Genomic DNA, 25,151 nt, shown 5'->3' with positions numbered 1-25,151 from the left:
TCAGAGCCAAAGCTTCGGATTTAGACCAATTGACTCTGTATCCCGAGAAATTAGAAAAGGAATTAATAATTCTGTGGAGGCAAGGCATATATCTAGTGGGATCGGAGACAAATAATAAAATATCATCCGCATAAAGCAAAAGCTTATGCACCACACCTCCCGCCACCACCCATGGAAAATCATCTTCCCTTCTTATCGCGGCTACTAATGGTTCCAGGGCAAGACAGAACAATAATGGGGAAAGAGGGCAACCCTGCCGGGTGCCCCTATCCAGGGTAAAATAATCAGAAATTAATCCATTTGTTTGTACCGCCACTACCAGATGTCTATAAAGTAACTTAATCCATCTAATAAAAGTATTCCCGAACCTGTATATTTCCAAAATCTTAAAACGATAATCCCATTCTACCATATCAAATGCCTTTTCAGCATCAAGTGAGATGGCCGCGACCGGAGTCTGATCATTCGCCACTGACCACATAATATTGAAGAGACGCCTAATGTTGTCAGAAGAGTTACGGCCCTGAATAAACCCCACCTGATCTATATGTATAAGAGGTGTCATAACTTTACTTAATGGGTTAGCCAAAATGTATGACAATATTTGAACTTTAAGCTGGATCAGGGAAATTGGACGGTAACACTTACACTCACTTGAATCTTTGTCTTTTTTAAGAATCAGATTGATCCGGGCTTGTGTCATGGTTGGCGGAAGCTTTCCATTCTTTAATGATTCCGTATAAATTTCTAACAAAAGTGGAGCCAGTTCTGTAGCATACGATCTAAAAACTCAGTGGCAAAACCATTTGGCCCTGGAGACTTGCCTGTAGGCAATGCCTTAATTACCTCACTAAGCTCCTCCAAGGTTATCTCAGAATCAAGATAATTTTTTGCTTAGTCATCAGTTTAGGGAGTTTTAATGGTTCCACAAAGTTTCTAATATCTTCATCAGCAGACAAAGATGTGGAACTATAAAGATCAAGATAGAATTCTTTAAAAGCATTATTAATATCAATGGCCGAGGTAAATATCTTACCACCAGCAGATTTCACTGAGGAAATGGTAGAAAAAGACTCTCTCTGCTTTATATATCTTGCCAAAAGCTTCCCTGCTTTGTCCCCTGACTCAAAGTATGACTATCTTGCCCTGAATAACCAAAACTCCACCTTCCATGACAAAATAGTATTATATCTGTCTTTCATTCGGGTCAATTCTCTGAGGCCATCAGACGACATTCAGCGCTTCAGCTCTGCCTCAGCACTTTTAATATTCTCTTCCAACTCCACGAGTTCTCGTGCTTTGGATTTTTGGATGAATGAGGCATACTGTATGACCCGACCCCTAAAAACTGCCTTAACTGCCTCCTAAACCAAGTCCACAGAGGATACTGAGGATTTTGCAAAAGGGATACATTAAAGCACGAACTAAATGATTTCTTTTTCTCCATATGTGGCAACACCTCTAAACACACCAGGGTGTGATCTGAGACTAAGATGTTTCCAACTGAGCAATCAACAACAGATGAAATGAGGGACTTAGATATATAAAAAATATATATATTCTAGAATAAATCTTATGAACTGATGAAAAAAATGTACAGTCCCTACCATTTGGGTTCAAAAGTCTCCAAATATCTGTAAGACCAAGATTTTTACACATCCTGTGAAGCGTCAATGTTGCCCTTGGGGACTTACATATTTTTGCTTCACTATGATCAAGGACTGAGTCCATCAATAGATTAAAGTCTCCTCCCAATATTATATCATGATGGGTGCAACATCCCTTCAATATCTATAAAAAAGCCCTGATCATCAGCGTTGGGTGCATAAATATTAGCCAAAATCAGACTTTGCCCCTGAATTTCTGCTAAAACAATAATGACTCAAGTCTGGTGTTTCTATACAAATTTTGCAAAACAGAATTACACAGCAGAAGATAATCTATAAAACAAACTGCAGCCAGCAGGCGGAATAAACAAAAAGAACGTGTAGATTTATCCACATAACTGTCCCGAAGGTGTGTTCCTCCACAAAACAAGCTCCAGCCGCTAGCGGAACTAGCACAAAAAAAAAAGGGCTGTTCAGTTTTCTCGGACAGTCAAAAGAATGTTCAGTGAGCCGGCCAATTCAACTGCTACATGAGTGCAACAAATGTCCCAGTCACTCCAATGACCTGCAAGAAATACTCCACAAAACATACTCCAGCCAATAGGAGGCACAAGCACAAAGAACGTGCAGATTCATCCACAACACTGTCCCGAAGGAGTGCCACTACACAAAACAAACTCCAGCCACTAGGCGGAACCAGCACAAAAAGAAACAGTCAAGTGAATGTTCAGTGAGTCAGGCTCACTTGGCTGCAACGTGAGAACCACAAAATAACTTCCTCACTCCATTGACTTTATGAAGGACAATGCTTGCTGTGGGCATGTGAATGTTTTATGGCCATCCTTGGCATCTATTCTCAATTTGGCCAAGAACATCAGTGCAAAAGCGACCTTCTGTTGATGTAAGAATCGATCACATTTCTCTTGTCAAATTCACAAAGTCTGGGAACAAGAAAATGCTGTGGTTCTTCCAAGAAAGCCTTCCTTTACTCCTCGCCTCGCGTAACATGAGATCTTTATCAGATGATCTCAGAAATTTGGCCAGAATTGATTGGGGCCTGTCTCCCTCCGCGAATCTCTGTGCTGGAACCCTGTGAGCTCACTCGATTTCCAGCTTATGGCCTGTTATGTCAAGCAGACTCAGAAAGAGTCCGTCCAGGAATTTCACCATATCTCGACCTTCTTCGTCTTCATGAATTCCAACAATTCTGACATTATTTCGCCAGCTACGATTCTCCAAGTCTTCCAACTTTTCCCAGATGCTCTCCAAATCCATTTTGGTCACTAATGGATTAGCAGCTAATTCCCTCTCCGATGACTCCAGATAATCGATCCGTTTCTCGACATCCCTACTCTTGTAACCATATCAGTAAATTTCATCTCCATGGCCATGATCGATCGATGTATTACAGCAAGATCCTCCAAGTCAACAGTGACCTTCATCAGCATTTACGACACGTTCAGCAATTCAAACCGAATCTCCTTCACTTCTCTGGCCAAATTGACTCCCTGGTCCACGGCCTCCGGGGGAATTAGCTTCAGCACGTAAGTGTCTTTTAATGTCTCCAGAGCCAGAGGATTTTGAAGTCTTTGGCATATTGTCTTCCTAGAACAGTTAAGGATCAGGGTGTATCGAATCTCACCGGTTTATGACATAAAAATATTAAAACTAGCAAAGTGTGCAGAGCTCGCCACTCACACATCCAAACCTCACATGGCGCCACGTGACTTCCCTAAAATAGTCCTCTTATATTTACTCAAATTGCTACATTTTTTTTAGAATAATGTCAAATGCCAAATGCATGTGTCCACCTTGCATTGTTTTCCGAAAGCCATCGGGTGGAAATGGACCAGTGGTGCTTGGGCCTGTCATCGCTGCTTGCAGCTATATTTTTACATGTTCTTTGTTGCAAAGCTGTTAATAAGCATCATTTGTAAATTTTCAAAGTGCTAGAAAAATTTAACTTGTCGCACATGCGAATGGGTTCAAATGTCCATTCGTGCATTAATTTTTAATTGCAAATGTGAGCAAAACTGTCGCACTGTACAGCCCTGGCCATAAAGGTGCAGTATGTAAGTTTCAGAAACCCTAGTTATTAATGACATCTGTGGGCATTAGTGTACTGCAGCCAGCTACCTGTTGCTCGTGATCACGCACACACTCCATAGGGACACGAGCGAGCATCGACCAAAACAAAGATGTAATGTACAAAGAGGTTGAACTTGATTCACCAACATCATGCTGACAGATGAGGTAGCATAATTAAAATTACACAGTTATGATTGTTTTACTACAAACTTTGAGACTGCATATTATATTTGAATCTCCAGTGCTGGAACAGGGCTAAAACAAAGTGTGGATATAGGTCTGGCTATGCGAGATTGTAGTTTGAAGTAATCACTTTTCTTTGCATGATACATTGATTGCATTTATACGATAGCCTATGTCGGCGTTAGCTAGCTAGCCAGCTTTATCAATAGCTGTTAGCTAAATTTGGTGGATGATGACAGTAGCTGTTTATAAAATAGACTGTACATTATAAATATGTTGACACAATTCAGTATTGATGTGATTCCATCACAACTGTCATTTTGATATATCGATGCGCTATTGTTTTATAATAATAGAATGTATATATTTTCTGTATAACCAAGTTATGTTACACTAATGAATGGAGCTTTTTGCATAATCTTGAACATTGTCTAGCATTCAATTCATGTGTTGTTGTAGTTTACCTCGCTGAAAAATTTCAGATTAACATTGACATTAACCTGACTTTTAGTATAAAGAGAAGATCGTTGAAATTATTTGAAAGTTACGAAACAAGGTAGCTTGCAATTCATCAGCGTTAGCAGGCAAGATCAAGTTAGCTAAAATTACACAGATCAGTCCTTATGGCACTATATTTCACATGCTTTCAGTTATGTAAGCTTACCTGACCAATTAGAAGAACGCCAATTCAGGGTCAGTTTTGATCCCCAAAACTGAATGAAGGTCCCTCCAGGAATCAAGAGGTTTGTATAGGAGTCAGTGTTGTGCTGGTAGCCGGACGTTTGCAGGATTCCATCTCTAAGATAACATTACCTAGTGTTACAGTTTGTCGTCGCTGTTGAATAGCAGAAGAGAAGCTACTGTCTGAGGCAAGGCTCTCGGGAGCACGCATAAATGTCACATCCTTTGGATTTTCCCGGCAAAAGCGACCCGCTCCCTTTGCATGAAAATCAGTCTACAGGCTTTAATAGGCAACCTAGGAAGTCCGGGAAAGACTCATTTTTTAAGTTGCGTTACATGCTGTTCACACATTGGCAAAAAAAAAAAAAAGTGAATATTACATGAAAAATGTTACATATTGCATTACATATTTAATACACATTAATACACATTAAAATGTATATATATATATATATATATATATATATATATATATATATATATATATATATATATATATATATATATATACACTGGCGGCGAAAAGTTAGTCGGGACATTACTGATGTAAAAAACAGCACCATCACTATTTGAAAAAAGTGATTTTTGATCAAATCTAGACAGGCCCCATTTCCAGTAGCCATCACTCCAACACCATATTCTTGAGTAATCATGCTAAATTGCTAATTTGGTACTAGAAAATCACTTGCCATTGTATCAAACACAGTTGAAATTTATTTGGTTCATTAAATGAAGCTTAACATTGTCTTTGTGTTTTTGAGTTGCCACAGTATGCAATAGACTGGAATTTCTTAAGGTCAAAGAAATTAGGTCAAAAATGGCACAAAAAAAAAAAAAGAAACAGCTTTCTCTAGAAACTCATCAGTCAATCATTGTTTTGAGGAATGAAAGTTATACAATGCTTAAAATTGCCAAGAAACTGAAGATTTCATACAAAGGTGTACACTACAGTCTTCAAATGCAAAGGACAACTGGCTCTAACAAGGACAGAAAGAGATGTGGAAGGCGCAGATTTATAACTAAACAAAAGGTACATCAGAGACTCTAGTTTGAGAAATAGACACCTCACATGTCCTCAGCTGACAGCTTCATTGAATTCTACCCGCTCAACACCAGTTTCATGTACAACAGTAAAGAGAAGACTCAGGGGTGCAGGCCTTATGGGAAGAATTGCAAGGAAAAAGCCACTTTTGAGACAGAAAAACAAAAACAAAACGTTAGAGTGGGCAAAGAAACACAGACATTGGACAACAGATAATTGGAAAAGAGTGTTATGGATCTTAACCCCATTGAGCTTTTGTGGGATCAGCTAGACTGTAAGGTGCGTGAGAAGTGCCCGACAAGACAGCCACATCTATGGCAAGTGCTACAGGAAGTGTGGGGTGAAATGTCACCTGAGTATCTGGACAAACTGACAGCTAGAATGACAAAGATCTGCAAAGCTGTCATTGCTGCATGTGGAGGGTTTTTTGATGAGAACTCTTTGAAGTAGTTCTGAATTTTATTTTATTTTTTTATTTTTTTACATTTTAATAGTAATTTGAAAAAATGCAATTTTGCTCTTATGGAAAGAAATTAGTACATTGTACTTAATTTTATTGTTGAAAATATTAATAAAACCTTTACAGTAAAACATGTTTTGTTAGTTATTACTGCAAATCATAAAGACAGGCAGCCTCAAATATACTGTATTTGATAAATTTGATTCTTTTTATCGCTAAATTCCACATTCATAAATGCAAATTCTCAGGAAAGAAACCATTTTCTATAGTATTTGAAAATGAAATGGTGCATTATGTTGAATCAATTCTGCCCTCGAAGAATCAAAAAGCTGTTCAAATTGTACAGGCATGTATCCGCTTTAAAGTCTTTATGTAATACTGCATACTTCCCCCTAGCAGACTTAGAATATTTTTGTAATATATTTGTAGTTGTTTATTCATCAATAAAAATAGGCATTAACGATGAAAAGATGCACATCCGTTTTGATGTCTACTGAGGAACAGTTTTGCTGGCTGCATTGAAGTTATATATGTGAGCAGGTTTTCAACCGCGACTGACGGGGCTATCTTGTCATAGAGGCTACATTTTAGTGCTATTTGTAGGTTATATTCATCCATATATTTGTGTATTACATTTTTGGCTGATCATCAACAGATTATTATTTTTTTTCTCCAGCAAATACATGGGCTGCAAAAGTCAGAATCTGGCTAGTACTTGTGAAAATGCTTCTTTTAAATCGTATAGCTTAAAATCAAATGTAATGTACAATCAGAGGTCCCCGATGCTGCAACAGGAACACAGCTGCAGAGCTACATGTGACCACTAGATGACAGCAACGCGCACCGTATAGAAAAGCTTTGATCCCAATTTCAATACATTTGCAGTCGTTGCTTCAGAAAACTTACTTGGTAGTTTATTAATGTAGTTTTGTTCCGAACATACACAACTGCATGGCACAGAAATAGACATAGACAATGCACATGCTTTCTGGGCTACTATTTCCCACGACTCCTTGCTCCACGGAAGAGGAGGGATTTGCGACGCTTCCGAGATGCGGATGTTCGGCGACAAAGAGCTCCGTGGAAACATCAACATTTTATGGTGTGGAAGAATTAAAAAACTGCCATACTACAAACTCAGAATTACATACTTTATCGGTTGGTAATTTAAGTGCGTATTAGAAGTATCCAAATTGTGTTTCAGGCCAATAAATGGGAAAATTCCCATCATCGTAAACGTGGCAAAAAGAAACGTTTTCAAACAAGCAGGACAGCACTCCAGGTGAAACATCTGAAATCTGGAGGTTTTAGAGAGCAAACATGGAGTTTATTAAAGAGGAGATTGAAGACATGAGTTATACAGAACCATGCAGAGTGAAAAATACAGAGGAACAAAGAGGTTTGTGTCCATTCTTTATTAATGACTGCTGAGAAACATTCAAGAAAGAAAATTTAAGCCAGATTTGGTGGCTCTAATTGAGAAAATCCTGAAAGCACTAAAGTAACATAGTTATAGCAATATGAGGAAATATACAGCAATGATCGGTTTTAACATGGAAATGACAGAATTACCTTTAACATATTGAAGATTACAAAAATAGCTTTAATTATCATTCAGTTTTGGGTCACGGTTATTTCTTGATTCACCTTTGATGTACTTTAATTGATTTTTTCTTTTTTCTTTTGCCAATTATGTTCATTTTAGACATGATAAAAGTCAAAGAGGAAAATCAAGAACTGAGTGAAGAGGAGGAGGAATACCAGTATCAGGATCCTCGTAATTTCACAACTGGAGAAGAATCTTTTAGTTTCACAGAAAATGTAAAGAGTTTTTCAAAAGATACAGCTCAGAGACCAGGAGCCAACAATTCTTTCATCTGCCCTGAATGTGGAAAGAGTTTTGCACATAAAGGGCATTTTAATGAGCACCTAAAAATCCACACTGGAGTGAAGCCTTACATCTGCCCTCATTGTGAGAAAGCTTTCACATGTAAAGGACACCTTAAAAGGCACATTAGAATTCACACTGGAGAAAGGCCTTATACATGCTCTGAGTGTGGAAAGAGTTTCAGATGCCCAGCAAATCTCAAAGATCACCAGCGCTCTCACTCTGGAGTGAGAGCATTTGAATGTGAGCAGTGTGGTAAAAGTTATATTTCGGCATCAACCTTAAATGCTCACATGAAAACTCATTCAAATGAGAAGACTTATGTGTGTGCTGTGTGTGGAAAGGGTTTTTTCCGCTTGGCTTGTTTACATGCACATCGCAAAGTACATACCAGTGAGAGATCTCATATATGCTTTGAGTGTGGGGATACTTTCATTAGATCCAGTGCCTTGAAACAGCATCAAAAAATTCATACTGGAGAGAAACCTCACAAGTGTTCATACTGTGAAAAGGGTTTCACTCATTCAGGAGCCTTGAGAAGACATGAGAGAGTGCACACTGGAGAGAGGCCATATCATTGCACTGCATGTGGCAGGAGTTTCACCCAATCAAGTGATCTGCAGAATCATATAAAAAAGCCTTGCCCAATGTTGTCACAAACTGCACAAAGTTCATCTACAGTTGCAATGTAAATAGTGTGAAATTCACAAGATGGTGTATTTCTTGTGAAAGTTGTTGAAAATGTCCTGGTCATATAATCTTATTTCGGCTGCTCCCATTAGGGGTCGCCACAGCGGACCATCCGTGAAACGCATATTTGACTTGGCACAGGTTTTATGCCGGATGCCCTTCCTGACACAACCCCCAGTGGCTGGGGGACTCACACTATGGCGGACCGGCCATAGGGAGAACCAGGACTTTTCCTGGTGGGCCAGCCACGAAACGGGGCCAAACAGGGGGTGATAAGCTGAAACGGGCTGCCACATTATGCCGAACGTGCCGTGACTGGCTGAAGAGGGCCGCACTCGGGCCGGTTTCTCTTCCCAGTCCGCCCCTGCTACGGGGCATTAAGATTTTTTTGCATTGTTACATTAATTTCAGGAAAAAATTTTACCCCCCCAATTATCGTAACTGTAACGCGTCCAGATTAGTGGTGGTGATTTTGATTAGTTTTAGTGACTCGATTCTTGTGATTATGTTCACCAAAAAGATTTGTTCAGATGCGTTCACTGACCAGATCTTCAAGTTACGCCTTTACGTCTGCAGATGGCGACATGACCGTCTTTTAAGTAATTGCATTGAACAGAAAGCAAGTCAACATGACCGTCTTTTAAGTAATTGCATTGAACAGAAAGCAAGTCAACAAGTGTAATGATCCTTTATTAAAATTATACCAAGAGACTTTTCCCCACAAATGACAACAAAGCATATCTATCATACTATGAACTGCTGAGCACAATTTTTTAAATTAAGCTATACAAAAATAAGACAACAATACTAGCCTAAAAATAATTATGAGTTTCAATAACGTCTGTATGTCATTGTAATGTGTGGTCATCACTCAATTTTATTCATAATTCATCTGACAGTGTGCTTAGTTTGCCTATTGGGAGGACCGGCACTGAACTGACTATTTCAGTGAAGGGGTGTATTCGTTCAGTGGGTTCAACCAATGATATGCTCCATCACAGCCCGCTCTCGAATGCTATTGGCTCACGTTAAAATCAGTCTTTAATAGCAACACAAAGGAGGACAAATGGAATTTGCATGTCTACAAAAGTACGAAGACACTTTTAAAAAAATAGTTTAAACAGCATAAACGTTTCACCACAAATGTCAGGCCTTAATTTAACTATATTTTGTCAAATGCTTGGCTTAATTATTACCAGTACAAAGAAAAAGTTAAAGAAATACCAAACATCATACACTGTGCATCAAAGCACAACATTTCCATCTTTAGTTCCTGCTATTTTAACTGTATGGTCTTCAGTCATTTTTACACATTCATAAATTGGGGATCATGTTTTGTGTATACTTATAAACTTTTTAACTTTAAGTGCATTTCACCCGTCTCGCCTTGCTGAATGTGATTGACTCACATGCTGAACTGAATGAACGACATGCCTCTATCTCGTTCATTCATTCAACAGATCTTCATTCACGAGTCATTCGCGAACAAGTTTACCATTCAATTCGTTCACAAATGACGTTTCATGTCGTTCAGACTCAAATGATTGACTAGTTCAGTGAAGGGGCGTCAGTGGGTCAAACCAATGATATTCTCCTTAACAGTGAGCACTCAAATGCTATTGGCTTGTGCTGTGGTCAGTTTTTACAGGTATAAAAAGCAGTAGAGCTCATTGGCTTCGAAAGAGAGAGATGTCAGTGAATGAAAAATATGAGTCAGTGTATGGAGGTGAACGAGGACGATTCGTTCACTTAAAAGATTAGTTCAAAAAGACCGATTCATTCACGAACGAAACATCACTTGTCCAGATGTTTTATATTTAATATTTCCATTGTTTTCAGTGATGATTATTATTACCACAACACAGACATCTTTTTTTTTTTTTTTTTACTGGAGGGTACAAGGGGTTATAGGCTCCGTGGGGTAAAAGGCTCCTTTGATTTTATTTTCTCCCAAAACACTAAATAGCATCAAAAACTACCACAGGACTTTCCTAAACACCTGTTTGTCACTTTACACTGATTCATGTTCATGAAATTATTGCGTGTAGTGTCTAAAGGTTGATTTTGCAGCAATTTGATCTAATATTTAATATTTTTAAAATTTATGTAGCTTATGAAATTATCACATGTATTTTGAGAAAAAATACTTATTTGTCATTTTCAATTTTGATCAAGGTGATTTTATATATATATATATACATATATATATATACACAGGTGCTGGTCATATAATTAGAATATCATCAAAAAGTGGATTTATTTCACTAATTCCATTCAAAAAGTGAAACTTGTATATAATATTCATTCATTACACACAGACTGATATATTTCAAATGTTTATTTCTTTTAATTTTGATGATTATAACTGACAACTAAGGAAAATCCCAAATTCAGTATCTCAGAAAATTAGAATATTACTGAAGACCAATACAAAGAAAGGATTTTTAGAAATCTTGGCCAACTGAAAAGTGTGAACATGAAAAGTATGAGCATGTACAGCACTCAATACTTAGTTGGGGCTCCTTTTGCCTGAATTACTGCAGCAATGCGGCGTGGCATGGAGTCGATCAGTCTGTGGCACTGCTCAGGTGTTATGAGAGCCCAGGTTGCTCTGATAGTGGCCTTCAGCTCTTCTGCATTGTTGGGTCTGGCATATCGCATCTTCCTCTTCACAATACCCCATAGATTTTCTATGGGGTTAAGGTCAGGTGAGTTTGCTGGCCAATTAAGAACAGGGATACCATGGTCCTTAAACCAGATACTGGTTGCTTTGGCACTGTGTGCAGGTGTCAAGTCCTATTGGAAAATGAAATCTGCATCTCCATAAAGTTGGTCAGCAGCAGGAAGCATGAAGTGCTCTAAAACTTCATGGTATACGGCTGCGTTGACCTTGGACCTCAGAAAACACAGTGGACCAACACCAGCAGATGACATGGCACCCCAAACCATCACTGACTGTGGAAACTTTACACTGGACCTCAAGCAACGTGGATTGTGTGCCTCTCCTCTCTTCCTCCAGACTCTGGGACCCTGATTTCCAAAGGAAATGCAAAATTTACTTTCATCAGAGAACATAACTTTGGACCACTCAGCAGCAGTCCAGTCCTTTTTGTCTTTAGCCCAGGCGAGACGCTTCAGACACTGTCTGTTGTTCAAGAGTGGCTTGACACAAGGAATGCGACAGCTGAAACCCATGTCTTGCATACGTCTGTGCGTAGTGGTTCTCCCCCACATTTTTGAATGGGTTTTGTTTCACAATCCTCTCCAGGGTGCGGTTATCCCTATTGCTTGTACACTTTTTTCTACCACATCTTTTCCTTCCCTTCGCCTCTCTATTAATGTGCTTGGACACAGAGCTCTGTGAACAGCCAGCCTCTTTTGCAATGACCTTTTGTGTCTTGCCCTCCTTGTGCAACGTGTCAATGGTCGTCTTTTGGACAACTGTCAAGTCAGCAGTCTTCCCCATGATTGTGTAGCGTACAGAACTAGACTGAGAGACCATTTAAAGGCCTTTGCAGGTGTTTTGAGTTAATTAGCTGATTAGAGTGTGGCACCAGGTGTCTTCAATATTGAACCTTTTCACAATATTCTAATTTTCTGAGATACTGAATTTGGGATTTTCCTTAGTTGTCACTTATAATCATCAAAATTAAAAGAAATAAACATTTGAAATATATCAGTCTGTGTGTAATGAATGAATATAATATACAAGTTTCACTTTTTGAATGGAATTAGTGAAATAAATCCACTTTTTGATGATATTCTAATTATATGACCAGCACCTGTATATATACATACATATATATACATATATATATATACACACACACAAAAGCTATATGTGTCCAATATGTGAAAGAATAATATTTGGGGTAAAAAGCCCCACTGTTGGCCCCTATAAAACAAAGTGGGGCGAATAGATTTATGAAAAATTTTCAAAGTGGACTCACATTGACTCATCATAATAGAGATTAATTTGTTTATAGGATACTTGATATGTTATGAAATGCCAAATGTGATTAAAATTATCTAGAAATCATTCACCCTTTTCTGAAGTGGTTATTTTGAATAAACATGATCTTAATTTGTTACTCAAAAAAGCATCTTGCTGTCTCAAAAGTATTTGCATAAGTTGACAAATTGTGCCTATAACTACTGCCCTACACAACATCAATGTAACCTAAGAAATTTTTTTTAAATCAAAATCAGTGAAAATGCAAGGCAGTATCAAGGAAGTGCTTCTATGATGTGTAAACACTTTACACTTTTTTTAAAAAAATGTCATGTTGCAGAAATGAGAATATAATAATGACCAACTTTCTTTGCATTGCAGTAATGATAATTACAGTGTTAAATCTATTGAAATATGACATCATATATCAGTTTCTGTGAGGATATGTGCATCCCTACTAGGACATTTTTATCATTCAATAATGATAAACCATGGTTTAAAGGAAAACTCAGATAGCTTCGTCATGCCAAAGAGGATGCTTATAGAAGTGGGGATAAAACATTGTACAACCAGGCCAGGAACACACTTACTGAGGATATCAGAGTGGATAAAATAAGCTACTCTGAAAATCTGGAAAAACTGTTTTCAGCAAACGATCCTGCATCTGTGTGGAAAGGCCTAAAAAGCATCACCAAGTACAAGACACCCCCCCCCCTCGCACTGTAGAGAGTCAACTAATGGCTGATGTTTGAAAAGCCCAGTCTCACAGCCCTCCCCCACTTCACACACACCAATGCCTCCTGGAACCCCCCTCCTGCTACTCAATCTGCACTTATGATCTGTGAGGAGGATGTGTGCTGGGTCTTTCGGAAACAAAAGACTAGAAAAGCTTCAGGCCCAGAAGGCCAACTGATCCCCATCTTCACACCGATCTTCAATAGATCACTGGAGCAGTGTGAAGTTTCCTAATGCTTCAAATGTTGCACCATCATTCCGGTCCCCAAAAAAACCAAAATCACATGACTTAATGACTACAGACCTGTCACACTCACATCTGTGGTCATGAAGTCATTTGATAGACTGGTTTTGGCCTACCTGAAGGACATCACTGGACCCCTGCTGGACCCTCTTCAGTTTGCTTACCGAGCATACAGGTCTGTGGATGATGCTGTCAATATTGGACTGCATTATATCCTGCAACACCTCGACAGACCTGGGACTTATGCAAGGATCCTATTTGTGGATTTCAGGACAGCCTTCAATACCATCATGCCTGATCTTCTCTCAACCAAACTGACCCAGCTCTCCATGACCATCCCAATCTGTCAATGGATAATTAGCTTTCTGACACTGTTAGCACTGGTGCTCCTCAGGGATGTGTTCTCTGTCCACTGCTTTTCTCCTTGTACACGAATGACTGCAAAAGACCCCGCTGTCAAAATCCTGAAGTTTGCAGATGACACCATGGTCATCCGCAATGGTGACGAGTCTGCATTCAGATGGGAGTTTGATCAGCTGGCTGTCTGGTGCGGTCTCCCCCCAACATTCTGGAAAGCACTTTGGCAGCAGAGTCATTCAGGTTCCTGGGCTCTACCATCTCTCAGGACCTGAAGTGGGACACCCTCATAGGTTCCATTGTGAAGAAGGCTCAATAGAGGTTGTACTTCCTTTGTCAGCTGAGGGAGTACAACCTGCCACAGGAGTTGCTGACACAGTTCTACTCGGCCGTCATTGAGTCTGTCCTGTGTACATCTATAACTGTCTGGTTTGGTTCAGCCACCAAATCAGACAAAAGGAAACTGTTGCCCTCTGGCCAGCGCTACAGAGCACTGAGTGCCAGGACATCCAGGCACAAGAACAGTTTTTACCCTCAGGTCATTTTCCTCATGAACAATTAAACTGCCTCAGGACTCCCCCATAGTGCAATAATGTAAATACTTATATCATGTACATATGTAAATTCACATACAGTGCATCCGGAAAGTATTCACAGCGCTTCACTTTTTCCACATTTTGTTATGTTACAACCTTACTCCAAAATGGATTAAATTCATTATTTTCCTCAAAATTCTACAAACAATACCCCATAATGACAACATGAAAGAAGTTTGTTTGAAATCTTTACAAATTTATAAAAAAAAAAAAAAAAATCACATGTACATAAGTATTCACAGCCTTTGCTCAATACTTTGTTGAAGCACCTTTGGCACCAATTACAGCCTCAAGTCTTTTTGAGTATAATGCTACTAGCTTGGCACACCTATTTTTGGGCAGTTTCTCCCATTTTTCTTTGCAGGACCTCTCAAGCTCCATCAGGTTGAATGGGGAGCGTCAGTGCACAGCCATTTTCAGATCTCTCTGGGCTCTGGCTGGGTCACTCAAGGACATTCACAGAGTTGTCCCGGAGCCACTCCTTTGTTATCTTGGCTGTGTGCTTAGGGTCGTTGTCCAGTTGGAAGATGAACCTTCACCCCAGTCTGAGGTCCAGAGCGCTCTGGAGCAGGTTTTCATCAAGGATGTCTCTGTACATTGCTGCATTCATCTTTCCCTCGATCCTGACTAGTCTCCCAGTTCCTGCCGTTGAAAAACATCCCCACAGCATGATGCTGCCACCACTATGCTTCACTGTAGGGATGGTATTGGCCAGGTGATGAGTGGTGCCTGGTTTCCTCCAGACATGACGCTTGCCATTCAGGCCAAAGAGTTCAGTCTTTGTTTCTCATGGTCTGAGAGTCCTTCAGGTGCCTTTTGGCAAACTCCAGGCGGGCTGTCATGTGCCTTTTACTGAGGAGTGGCTTCCGTCTGGCCACTCTACCATACAGGCCTGATTGGTGGAGTGCTGCAGAGATGGTTGTTCTTCTGGAAGGTTCTCTTTTCTCCACAGAGAAATGCTGGAGCTCTGTCAGAGTGACCATCGGGTTCTTGGTCACCTCCCTGACTAAGGCCCTTCTCCCCTGATCACTCAGTTTGGCCAGGGGGCCAGCTCTAGGAAGAATCCTGGTGGTTCCAAACTTCTTCCATTTATGGATGATGGAGGCCACTGTGCTCATTGGGACCTTCAATGCTGCAGAAATTTTTCTGTACCCTTCCCCAGATCTGTGCCTCGATACAATCCTGTCTCGGAGGTCTACAGACAATTCCTTGGACTTCATGGCTTGGTTTGTGCTCTGACATGCACTGTTAACTGTGGGACCTTATATAGACAGGTGTGTGCCTTTCCAAATCATGTCCAATCAACTGAATTTACCACAAGTGGACTCCCATCAAGTTGCAGAAACATCTCAAGGATGATCAGTTGAAACAGGATGCACCTGAACTCAATTTTGAGTGTCATGGCAAAGGCTGTGAATACTTATGAACATGTGATTTTTTTTTCGTTTTTTTATTTTTAATAAATTTGCAAAGATTTCAAACAAACTACTTTCATGTTGTCATTATGGGGTATTGTTTGTAGAATTTTGAGGAAAATAATGAATTTAATCAATTTTGGAATAAGGCTGTAACATAACAAAATGTGGAAAAAGTGAAGCGCTGTGAATACTTTCCGGATGCACTGTATTTAATTCAATAACTGTACATACCCCTAGCTTGCACATACATTACCACTTGCACATGTACATATGCCATTCTGTTATATGTCCTATTATTTCTATGTCTATTTATACTGCTATCTTGTTTTATATTCTGTGTCTCAATGTAATGTTCTATGTGCACTTGTTTCTCCTATCACAAAAAGAATAAATAAAAAAAGTCCTTGTGTATGTGAGAACACTTGGCAATAAAGTTCATTCTGATTCTGAAATGTGTGTAACTGTCATGTCGCAATTTTAAAAATGGTAATGGCCCTAAAAAGTCTTAATTCTCTATAAGCAACATATAGCTTAATTTCATATATGTTTCCTTTGATTTTGGAGTAAAATAGGACCAGGACATGTTGTCATAGGTTTCATGATAATCAACCAAAATGACATTACCCTACAAAGCCAAAATGCAGTAACTACACCAGCAGTGCAAGTTAGAAAAGTGGCTTCTAAGGTTTATAAATGTGGATTATAAAATAGTCTCATTCTGTTTTCAATGTATCTGAGCATAGTCGAGCCAAACCTGTCTGTTTCAGAACAGATTATTGTCTGAGAGACATGATTACAGTCATAACTCGATTTTGACACAATGTATAGTTACTGTGTTATGGTTTTGTGGGGCAGTGCAGTGCTTTACATGCTGTGGTGAATGAACTGTCTGTGACTAGTAGAATGAGGTTTGTGCTTGATTGATAAGGAGAATTTACAGGAAGTCAAAGTATTTAGAAAAGTTAGGTATGTTATTATTTGAACATCTTGTAATTACTTTGTTTAATGAGTTGTTAACAAAAATGTCTTTTGTTTAATGATTTGGCAACAGCAGGAGGAAGTGTGTAGTATAAAAAATATTTTTTTAATGGCGTCTGATTTTTTTCTGTTTTTATTTTATGTTGTTGTGTTTTATTTTATGGCCATTATTATATGTATCAATGTTACTATGCATTAAATGTATTAAATACACTTAATTAAATTAAATGTACATTACATTAAATTTATTTAATTATTATTAATAAATGAATGTTATTAGTGTACATTTTGTTATTATTACTGGTTTGGTAGTAACATTGTAAAATATTATTACTTTTTGATAGTAACTTGTAGTATATCTAACTACATTTTGAAAAGAGTAGCTTGGCTGTAGCTTAACTTCTTTAAATTATGAGTAGCTTGTAGTTTGTCAAACTACAGTTTCAAAGTAGCTTCCCCAATACTAGAGCCGGATATTTAAAGGAATAATTCACCCAAAAATGAAAATTCTCTCATCATTTACTCACCCTCATGCAATCCCAGATATGTATGACATGTGCTTCTTCTGCAGAACACAAATTAAGATTTTTAGAAGAATATTTCAGCTGTGTAGGTCCATATAATGCAAGTGAATGGTGACCAGAACTCTGAAGGCCCAAACAACATGTAAAGGCATTTTAAAAGTAATCCATAAGACTCCTGTGTTTTAATCAATGTCTTCTGAAGTGATCAATTTGGTTTTGGGTGAGAACAGACCAAAATGTAACTACTTTTTCACTATAAATCTTGCCATTTCAGTCTCTAGGCACTATCATGATTTTAAGCTCGAAGTTCTTATACTACTCATTAAAACCCTTTTATAAAAGTAAAAAGAATTAATACAAGTCTTCTTATATTGTACTTTTTTAATATGATTTTTAATATGGGTAACACTTTACAATAAGGTTCAATTTGTTAAAATGTATTTACAACATTAACGAACTAACAATGAACAATAATTTTACCATATTTAATATCCTAATTAATGTTAATTTCAATATAACACAATTTTTAAAATAAAAATCTGTATATGTTCAAATTAATCAAATGTAATCAACTGTATCTCAGTTCTGTAGGCATATTTAATAAAGCATTATTTTAAAGCTCAAGTGTGTAATTTCTGCACCACCAAATGGAATTGCAGAAATAAACATGGTTTTCAAAACAGCTTTCTGAATATACCCTGTCCTCTGTTGATCAAATAGTTAATTCCGCCCCCAACTCACACCATTGGTTGAGTAAATGTCTCATGAGAATGATCGCTCAAAACAGACAGAGGACTTTTCATAGCGCTACAGAGACACAGTGTTTACAGTTTTCAAGAAAATTAATGGCTCACTAGTAGACTCTGCATATTAAGCTGGGATAGGAGAAAGTATTTTAACATCAAAAAAGTTACACACTTCAGCTTTAAAAAGTGCTTCATTAATAGATTTGTCCACTGAGTTAGCTGATTTAATTTTTAATTTTACACAATCCTTTTGAATTGTTCTGTTCCTCAGAGCCTATCATGGAGTTGCCCACCAGCCACAATAGCAGGTGAAAGCAGAATTTTACCAGCCTTTATTCTTTTTCTTTTTCTTTTTTTCTTTTTAAACATATGTGAAAAAAGTAAAACTATGTGTAGTTAATTAATGAACAACCCCATTTGGTGAATACCAGATGGTAAATTAATCTAATCTGGGAATCCATATGAATCAAAACACACATTATAATTTTAACCCTTTCTCAACCGTGGTTGGAAAAGTAGGTTTTATTCTATTGAAAGTACTTGTGGGGTAATCCATTGACATCTTACATACAGGTGGCTGTATTAATTAGCCTACCCATATAAAGGGCTTAGGCTCACCACTGAATGTAGGTCAATAAGCGCCCTAGACAGAGAGGACTTGTGAAATGATGGATGCCACGTCTAGGTTGTAAAACCTCGTGAACGTGTTTTGTGAAGACCAGCCTGCTGTAAGACATATGTCCTGCAAGGACACCGTTTGCTCTCTGGCACCAATAGCACAATTTACGCCCTGTGATTCATTGGCCAGGGCGATCGCATCTACAATCCAGTGAGGAGAGTTTTGTTTGGAGATGGACATGCCTTTCGTGCATCTTCCATAACAAATAAACTGGTGGGTGCACTCAACATATTTGTGTAATGGCCGCACAGGGCATAACAAATGCATAGACTGCTCTTCATCTGAATTAAATGGTAGGGGACAGAAGGCTTGCAGATGCACCGCCTGAGCCCTGAAAGGCATAGATAAAACCTTAGGCACATAGCCTTCTCTAGGTTTAATGGTAGCCTTTAGAAGACCTGGTCTGAACTCCAGGCATGAGCTCTCAATTGACAGTGCTTGTATGTCACCTACCCATCTAAATGAGGCCAGAGCCAACAGGAGTGACTGATTTCAATGATTCAAAAAAGGGCTCATGTGTGTCTTCAGCACTAAGTTTAGGTCCCAAGTCAACACCATAGCAGGTTGAGGGGGGTTCAGTCACTTCGCTCCTCTAAGAAACTTTATAACTAGATTGTGTCTGCCTACAGAGGAGCCAGCCTCTGGGCCATGAAATGCTGAGATAGTCACTACATAAACCTTAAGCACTGACAGGATAAGACCAGTGTATAATCGTTCTTGAAGGAATATAAGGATTTAAGCTATGAAGCAATTCACTGGGTCTTCGTCACGTGAAGAACAGCAGTTTACAAACACCTTCCATTTCAGTGCATAGAGGCATCTCTGTTCTAGCCTGTAAGATGGCCAGATGGCCAGTCTAGCCAGTTTCGGCTCATTCGATGTGCTCCGTTCAGGGGCCACACATGTAGGTTCCACAGCTCTGGCTGAGGATGCCAAATCATGCTTTACACTTGAGATAGGAGGTCCCTCCTCAGTGGCATTTCCCACGGAGGGCCGTCCAATACCTTTATCATGTCTAGAAACCAGGACTGATTGGACCATTTTGGAGCAATCAACAGAACCGTTTCCTTGTCCTCTCGGACTTTGCTGATGACAGAATAAAGGAGGTGTACCAGGGGAAACGCATATTTGCATTTCGCAGGCCATTTGTGGACCAATGCGTCCACCCCCAGTGGGGCTTGGGACATGGAGTACCAGAGGGGACAGTGGGCGATCTCTACGGAAGCGAATAGGTCGACTTCTGCTTTGCCGAATACCCAAATCCTCAGAACAATCTGAGCGTGAAATCTCCACTCCCCTGGTAACATTCCCTGGCGTGACAATAGATCTGCTCCGTAATTCAGGCAGCCCGGGACATATGTCATGCGTAGGGAGAGGAGATGGACTGATTCCTGCCTGGCGATTTATGTACGCCACTACTGTCGTGTTGTCCAAATTAATCAGAATGTGGTGATTCATAATGTTGGAAAAGCCTTCAAGGCTAGAAAGACAGCCAGTAGTTCTAGGCAGTTGATGTGCCACGCTCGCTTCGCACCTGTCTAGGTGCTGAAAACCGGGTGTCCATCACACACTGCACCCTAACACGTGTTGGATGCGTCAGTGGTCACCACTTTTCGTCATTGTGGTACATGTCGTTTGAACCAGTACTGGAGAGATCTCGTGTGTAACAGACCTAACGGTATGATGGCGGATATTGCCGCAATAAAACCCAGTATTTTCTAAAAAGACTTCAATGGAAGTGTTTTTCTCAGTTTGAACCAAAACAGACACTGAAAAATGGCCTGAACGCGCTCGCTCGTGAGGTGCATACAAATGCTCACAGAGTTGAACCCCTAAAAAGGAGATTTGCTGGCTGGGGGAAAGTGTGCTTTTCGTCCATTTGACATTAAGACCCTGCTTTTCAGATGGCAAAGCAATAAGTCTCTGTATGCATAAAACAGAGCCTCTGATTGGGCAAATAGCAGCCAATCGTAGAGGTAATTCAACACACGAACACCATTCAATTTCAATGGGGCAAGCGCCGCATCAATGCATTTTGTAAACATGCCAGAGGGGAGCCAGACTGAAAGGAAGGACTTTGAACTGAGACACAGTTCCCTTGAACTCGAATCTCAAAAAAACGCCTGTGATGCAGCGCAAATAGTACATGAAATTATGCATCCTTCAGGTCTATTGATGCCAACCAGTCCTGTGGATGGATGTAAGATAAGACCTCTTTCTGATTTAAAGAGATAGTTCACCCAAAAATGAAAATTCTTTCATTTACTCATCCTCCTGGCATTCCAGATGTGTATGATTTTCTTCCTTCTGCAGAACACAAATTAAGATTTTTAAAAGAATATTTCAGCTCTGTAGATCCTCACAATGGAAGTGAATGGGTGCTAAAATTTTAAACATTTTGCACATAGGGGCAGTGGTGGCTCAGCGGTTAAGGCTCTGGGTTACTGATCAGAAGGTCAGGGGTTCAAGCCCCAGCACCGCTAAGATGCCACTGTTGGGCCCTTGAGCAAGGCCCTTGACCCTATCTGCTCCAGGGGCGCCATATCATGGCTGACCCTGCACTCTGACCCCAGCCTAGCTGGGATATGTGAAAAAGAAGAATTTCACTGTATATGTATAATGTGTGATAAATAAAGAAAATTATAATTAATTAAACATAAAACTGGTGCATCCTGTAGTGGGATCACAAATGGCAGAACACTGTTGAAGCAAGTTGGCCAGCGTACAAACTAAATCGTATAGCAGTGTTCTATTGTTTTTAGCACCGAATCAGTAACGTCCACGCAGCAAGACAGCAAGCTTATTGATTCGCTCACTACACGAGACAGAGCGCCGCTCACCGCAGGGAAGTGGTTGATTATTGTGTGTGGTGTGTGACATTTGTGTATCATCCCGGCAAACTCCAGCGGGGAAAGAGCAATGTGTAAATATGCGTGTGTCTCGTGCATTGAAGCACCTTCTCTTTTGTGTGAGATCACTGTTTATATGAAGACAATACACAGAAACACATTTGTGCAGCATCCTAGCAACCTACAGCAGGGAATGAGCAGCGTGTGAATGTTTGCGTCTCGAATAGGTGCGATAAGCACATTTCTGATTCATACGACATAGTTTTTGTGAGTACTATACACAGAAACAGCATGCTTGAAGCCTCCCGGTGAACAGCGGCGGGGAGGGGAAGCGAACAGTGTGCGAGCGCTTTCTGTTTATATGAGAACATTGTTTATGTGAAAACCATCACACATAAACAACATATATACAATCTCCCAGCGAACTCCAGCGGATGTGCGCGAGTGTCTCGAGCAGGTGCAGTGCGAGTAGATGTAACAAGCTCTTTATTGTGTGAGAACATTGCTTATATGAATATAACATAAAAAACATGTTTGTCTACCATCACAGTGTACCCAGAGAGGATAAGCAGTGTGCGAATGAGTGTGTCACAGGCAGCGAGCACATTTCTGTTTCTTGTGAAAACACAACACAGAAACGCATTTGTCTACCATCCTGGCTTACCCGGCAGGAATGAGCAGCATATGAATGAGCGCAACATGAGCAGCAAGCGCATTTCTGTTCCTTGTGAGAGCACAACACAGAAACATATTGTTCTACCATCCTGGCATACTTGGCGAGGATGAGCAGCATGGGACTGTGTGCATTTCGCATCACATTCATGACTGGCACGTATCAGCTTTAGTCGACGGCTGGTCCTCTGACTCTAACAATTATAAGGCGAGTTAGCACACAAGCCAGATCTCCAGGTGAGATCTTTCGGGCTCAGCTGGAAGGGACCATTGTAAACTGGGCTCTTCAACCACCTGTGAGAGGACGCGAATCTGCTCTGTATCAGTGGCATGCGGACGCTCCTCACCCTCACTGGGAGAAAGGACAGCAACATCCCCCATGGACCAGTTGCTCATATTTGATGCTGCAATGGGCACACCATCATCCCCATCATCAGAACCGCCAAACGTGATAAGGCTGTGCACTCCAACAGAGGACCAGATGGCATCATGTCCATATTGCATAGGTGAGGATGCTAAATCAGAAGTTCGAGGGGCTTGTGGGGCTTGCGCTAGCACAAGGTCCTCCCCGAAATCATCCAACTCCACCTTGCGGCCCGCCGTACCACCTCATGCAGTTCCTCGGGATGTAACACAGAAGAGGTGGGTTTGAAGGCGCTGGAGGCTGAATCATCCCTCAGAACAAGGGCAGTCCTAGAGCGTGATGTCTGGAGACTCATGCCCTCACAGAGAGGGCAGTCTGTCTCCATGAGAGCTGCTTCTGCATGGGCGTGGCCCCGTGAACACAGCTTTCATGCTTGTCTGATGGCAGAATGTGACACTTGAATGAGGAACACTTGTGGAACGACATCTTTAAAAAGATGCACTGCGCACAAGAGACTCTTATTATGAAAGACCAGAAGCTTATAAAAACAAGTTCTTATAAAAACAAGTTCTTATAAAAACATATATATATGATGTGATGTTATTCAACAATGAGCTTCTGAAGCGAAGAACCAGTACACAGAGAGCGTCTTCAACAGTGAGGTGGAGAAAACTTCACCGGAACACACAGGGGAGCAGTAAGCCTTCTCGCTGCAGGTGCTAGAAGCACAGGCGACGAGTCGTCCTGTTCGTGTCTCGCAGCGAAGGAACATCCGCTGTAAGTGTATCTCGACGGCGAAGCAGAGAGGATTTTCCAAGACTAAGTCGATGTTCACAGTTGTGAAGGGAGAAAATTCTGAAGAAATCGTGGTTGAGCGCTCGCTGATATAAGGCCGACTGCACGCCTAGAAGGGGCTCAAACACCATTGCCAATCAGAGGATTGCCGTTATTGTATAAGGGTTTCCACCAGGTTTTAGGAGAAAGTATTCCCCCTTGGCAATGTCGAGTGAACTGAATCGTATGGGAACTAGTTAACTTTGAGTGTCACGAAATTAAGTCAAATTACGTTTTTAATATTTTTAATCATGAAAAGCACATCAAACCTAAAGAGCACATTCATTTGCATTAATTTGTTAAAACATGTTGCTGCAGTAAGGCAAGATGTTTTGTTTTTGCATAGGTGAATGTATGTCGTTAAGAGACATCAAAATATAGAGAAAGATAGCAGATAGATATAGTATTATTTTTCAGTAAGAGTAGCAAGAAGACTCTGAGGCACAGGAGAATGACAGGCAGGGTGATCTAGAGAAGGTAAACACACAACTTCATTATACTTCTCTGTAAGTTTATTAAACAATTTTGCCCACTCTGATAAAGTAGAGATGTTTACATGCAGCTTCATAAGTTAAAAAGTACTGATTCATGGGGCTACTTATTAAAACCCCTTTTTTTTATCAAACTAAAAATAATTAATACATGTCTTCTTGTATTGAACTTTTTTAATATGATTAACTGCTGGGATTAAAAAATCATGGGTAACACTTTACAATAAGGTTCCATTTGTTAACATTAGTTTACAACATTAATCAATATGAACTAACAACGAACAATACTGTCACAGCATTTAATAATCTTAATTAATGTTAATTTCAACATATAGTAATAATATTTTAAAATAAAAAGTTGTATAAGTTAACACTAGTTAATGTACTATGAAGCTAACAATGAACAACTGTATTCTTATTAACTTACATTAACAAAGAATAATAAATGCTGTAAAAACATATAGTTCATTGGTAGTTTATAATACCTAATGACCTAAGACTGCATAATTTTGTCTTGTCATGGCGGTGCGCAGCAGTGCAGCAGTTTCTCAGTTACCGGCACGTGTACTAATCCCTTGTATTAACACCAACATGAGAAATTGTGTGGTAAAGTACAGTTTATCTGGACTTCTTAAACTCAATAATCTCAACATAGTGATTAACCCAGAGCTTAAAGCAGTGAGGGGCAGGTTAAGGCTTCTGAGCACAGTGGGCTGGAGGAGTAATACACACCGGCTAAGGGGAAGGAGGAAATGGTGTGCATGAAGGCAGAAGAGGGGTAAGCGGGCCGGCCTGATAGCCAGGCTAAAGGCTAATAACAGACCCATTTTTCCAAAGCTTTTTCTGGCAAATGTCCGCTCGCTTGACAACAAGATGGACTTAATGCGACTCAGAGTAAGCAGTTACAAGGAAATGAGGAACTGTTGCGTACTTTTGTTAACAGAGACATGGCTACGTAGCAATATCCCAGACTCAGCTTACCATATTGACGGGTTACTCCTCTACCGAGCCGATCGAAATCATCTGTCGGGGAAAACTCGCAGAGGAGGACTCTGTGTTTACTTAAAGGCCGG

The 25,151-nt window shown here is 39.9% G+C and overlaps 1 protein-coding gene across 2 annotated transcripts; it reads left to right on the top strand.

Annotated features, from left to right (window-relative positions):
• Positions 1 to 7,100: 7,100 nt before the first annotated feature.
• Positions 7,101 to 14,574, top strand: LOC127440866 (gastrula zinc finger protein XlCGF7.1-like). Of its 2 annotated transcripts, XM_051697905.1 has the most exons (3): positions 7,101 to 7,163; positions 7,266 to 7,460; positions 7,767 to 14,574. In XM_051697905.1, the coding sequence occupies exons 2-3, from the start codon at positions 7,382 to 7,384 to the stop codon at positions 8,639 to 8,641; spliced, it is 954 nt and encodes a 317-aa protein (XP_051553865.1). In that variant the 5' UTR covers positions 7,101 to 7,163; positions 7,266 to 7,381; the 3' UTR covers positions 8,642 to 14,574. The 2 variants fall into 2 exon arrangements, with proteins under 2 accessions (XP_051553865.1, XP_051553864.1); XM_051697904.1 differs by having other exon boundaries at positions 7,107 to 7,460.
• The last annotated feature ends 10,577 nt before the right edge of the window (positions 14,575 to 25,151 follow it).

Source organism: Myxocyprinus asiaticus, chromosome 5 (genome assembly GCF_019703515.2).
Source record: "Myxocyprinus asiaticus isolate MX2 ecotype Aquarium Trade chromosome 5, UBuf_Myxa_2, whole genome shotgun sequence".
NCBI classification, from domain to species: Eukaryota; Metazoa; Chordata; class Actinopteri; order Cypriniformes; family Catostomidae; genus Myxocyprinus; species Myxocyprinus asiaticus.
The sequence above is the reverse complement of the archived record's forward strand: the minus strand, read 5'-3'. Positions and strand labels throughout refer to the sequence as shown.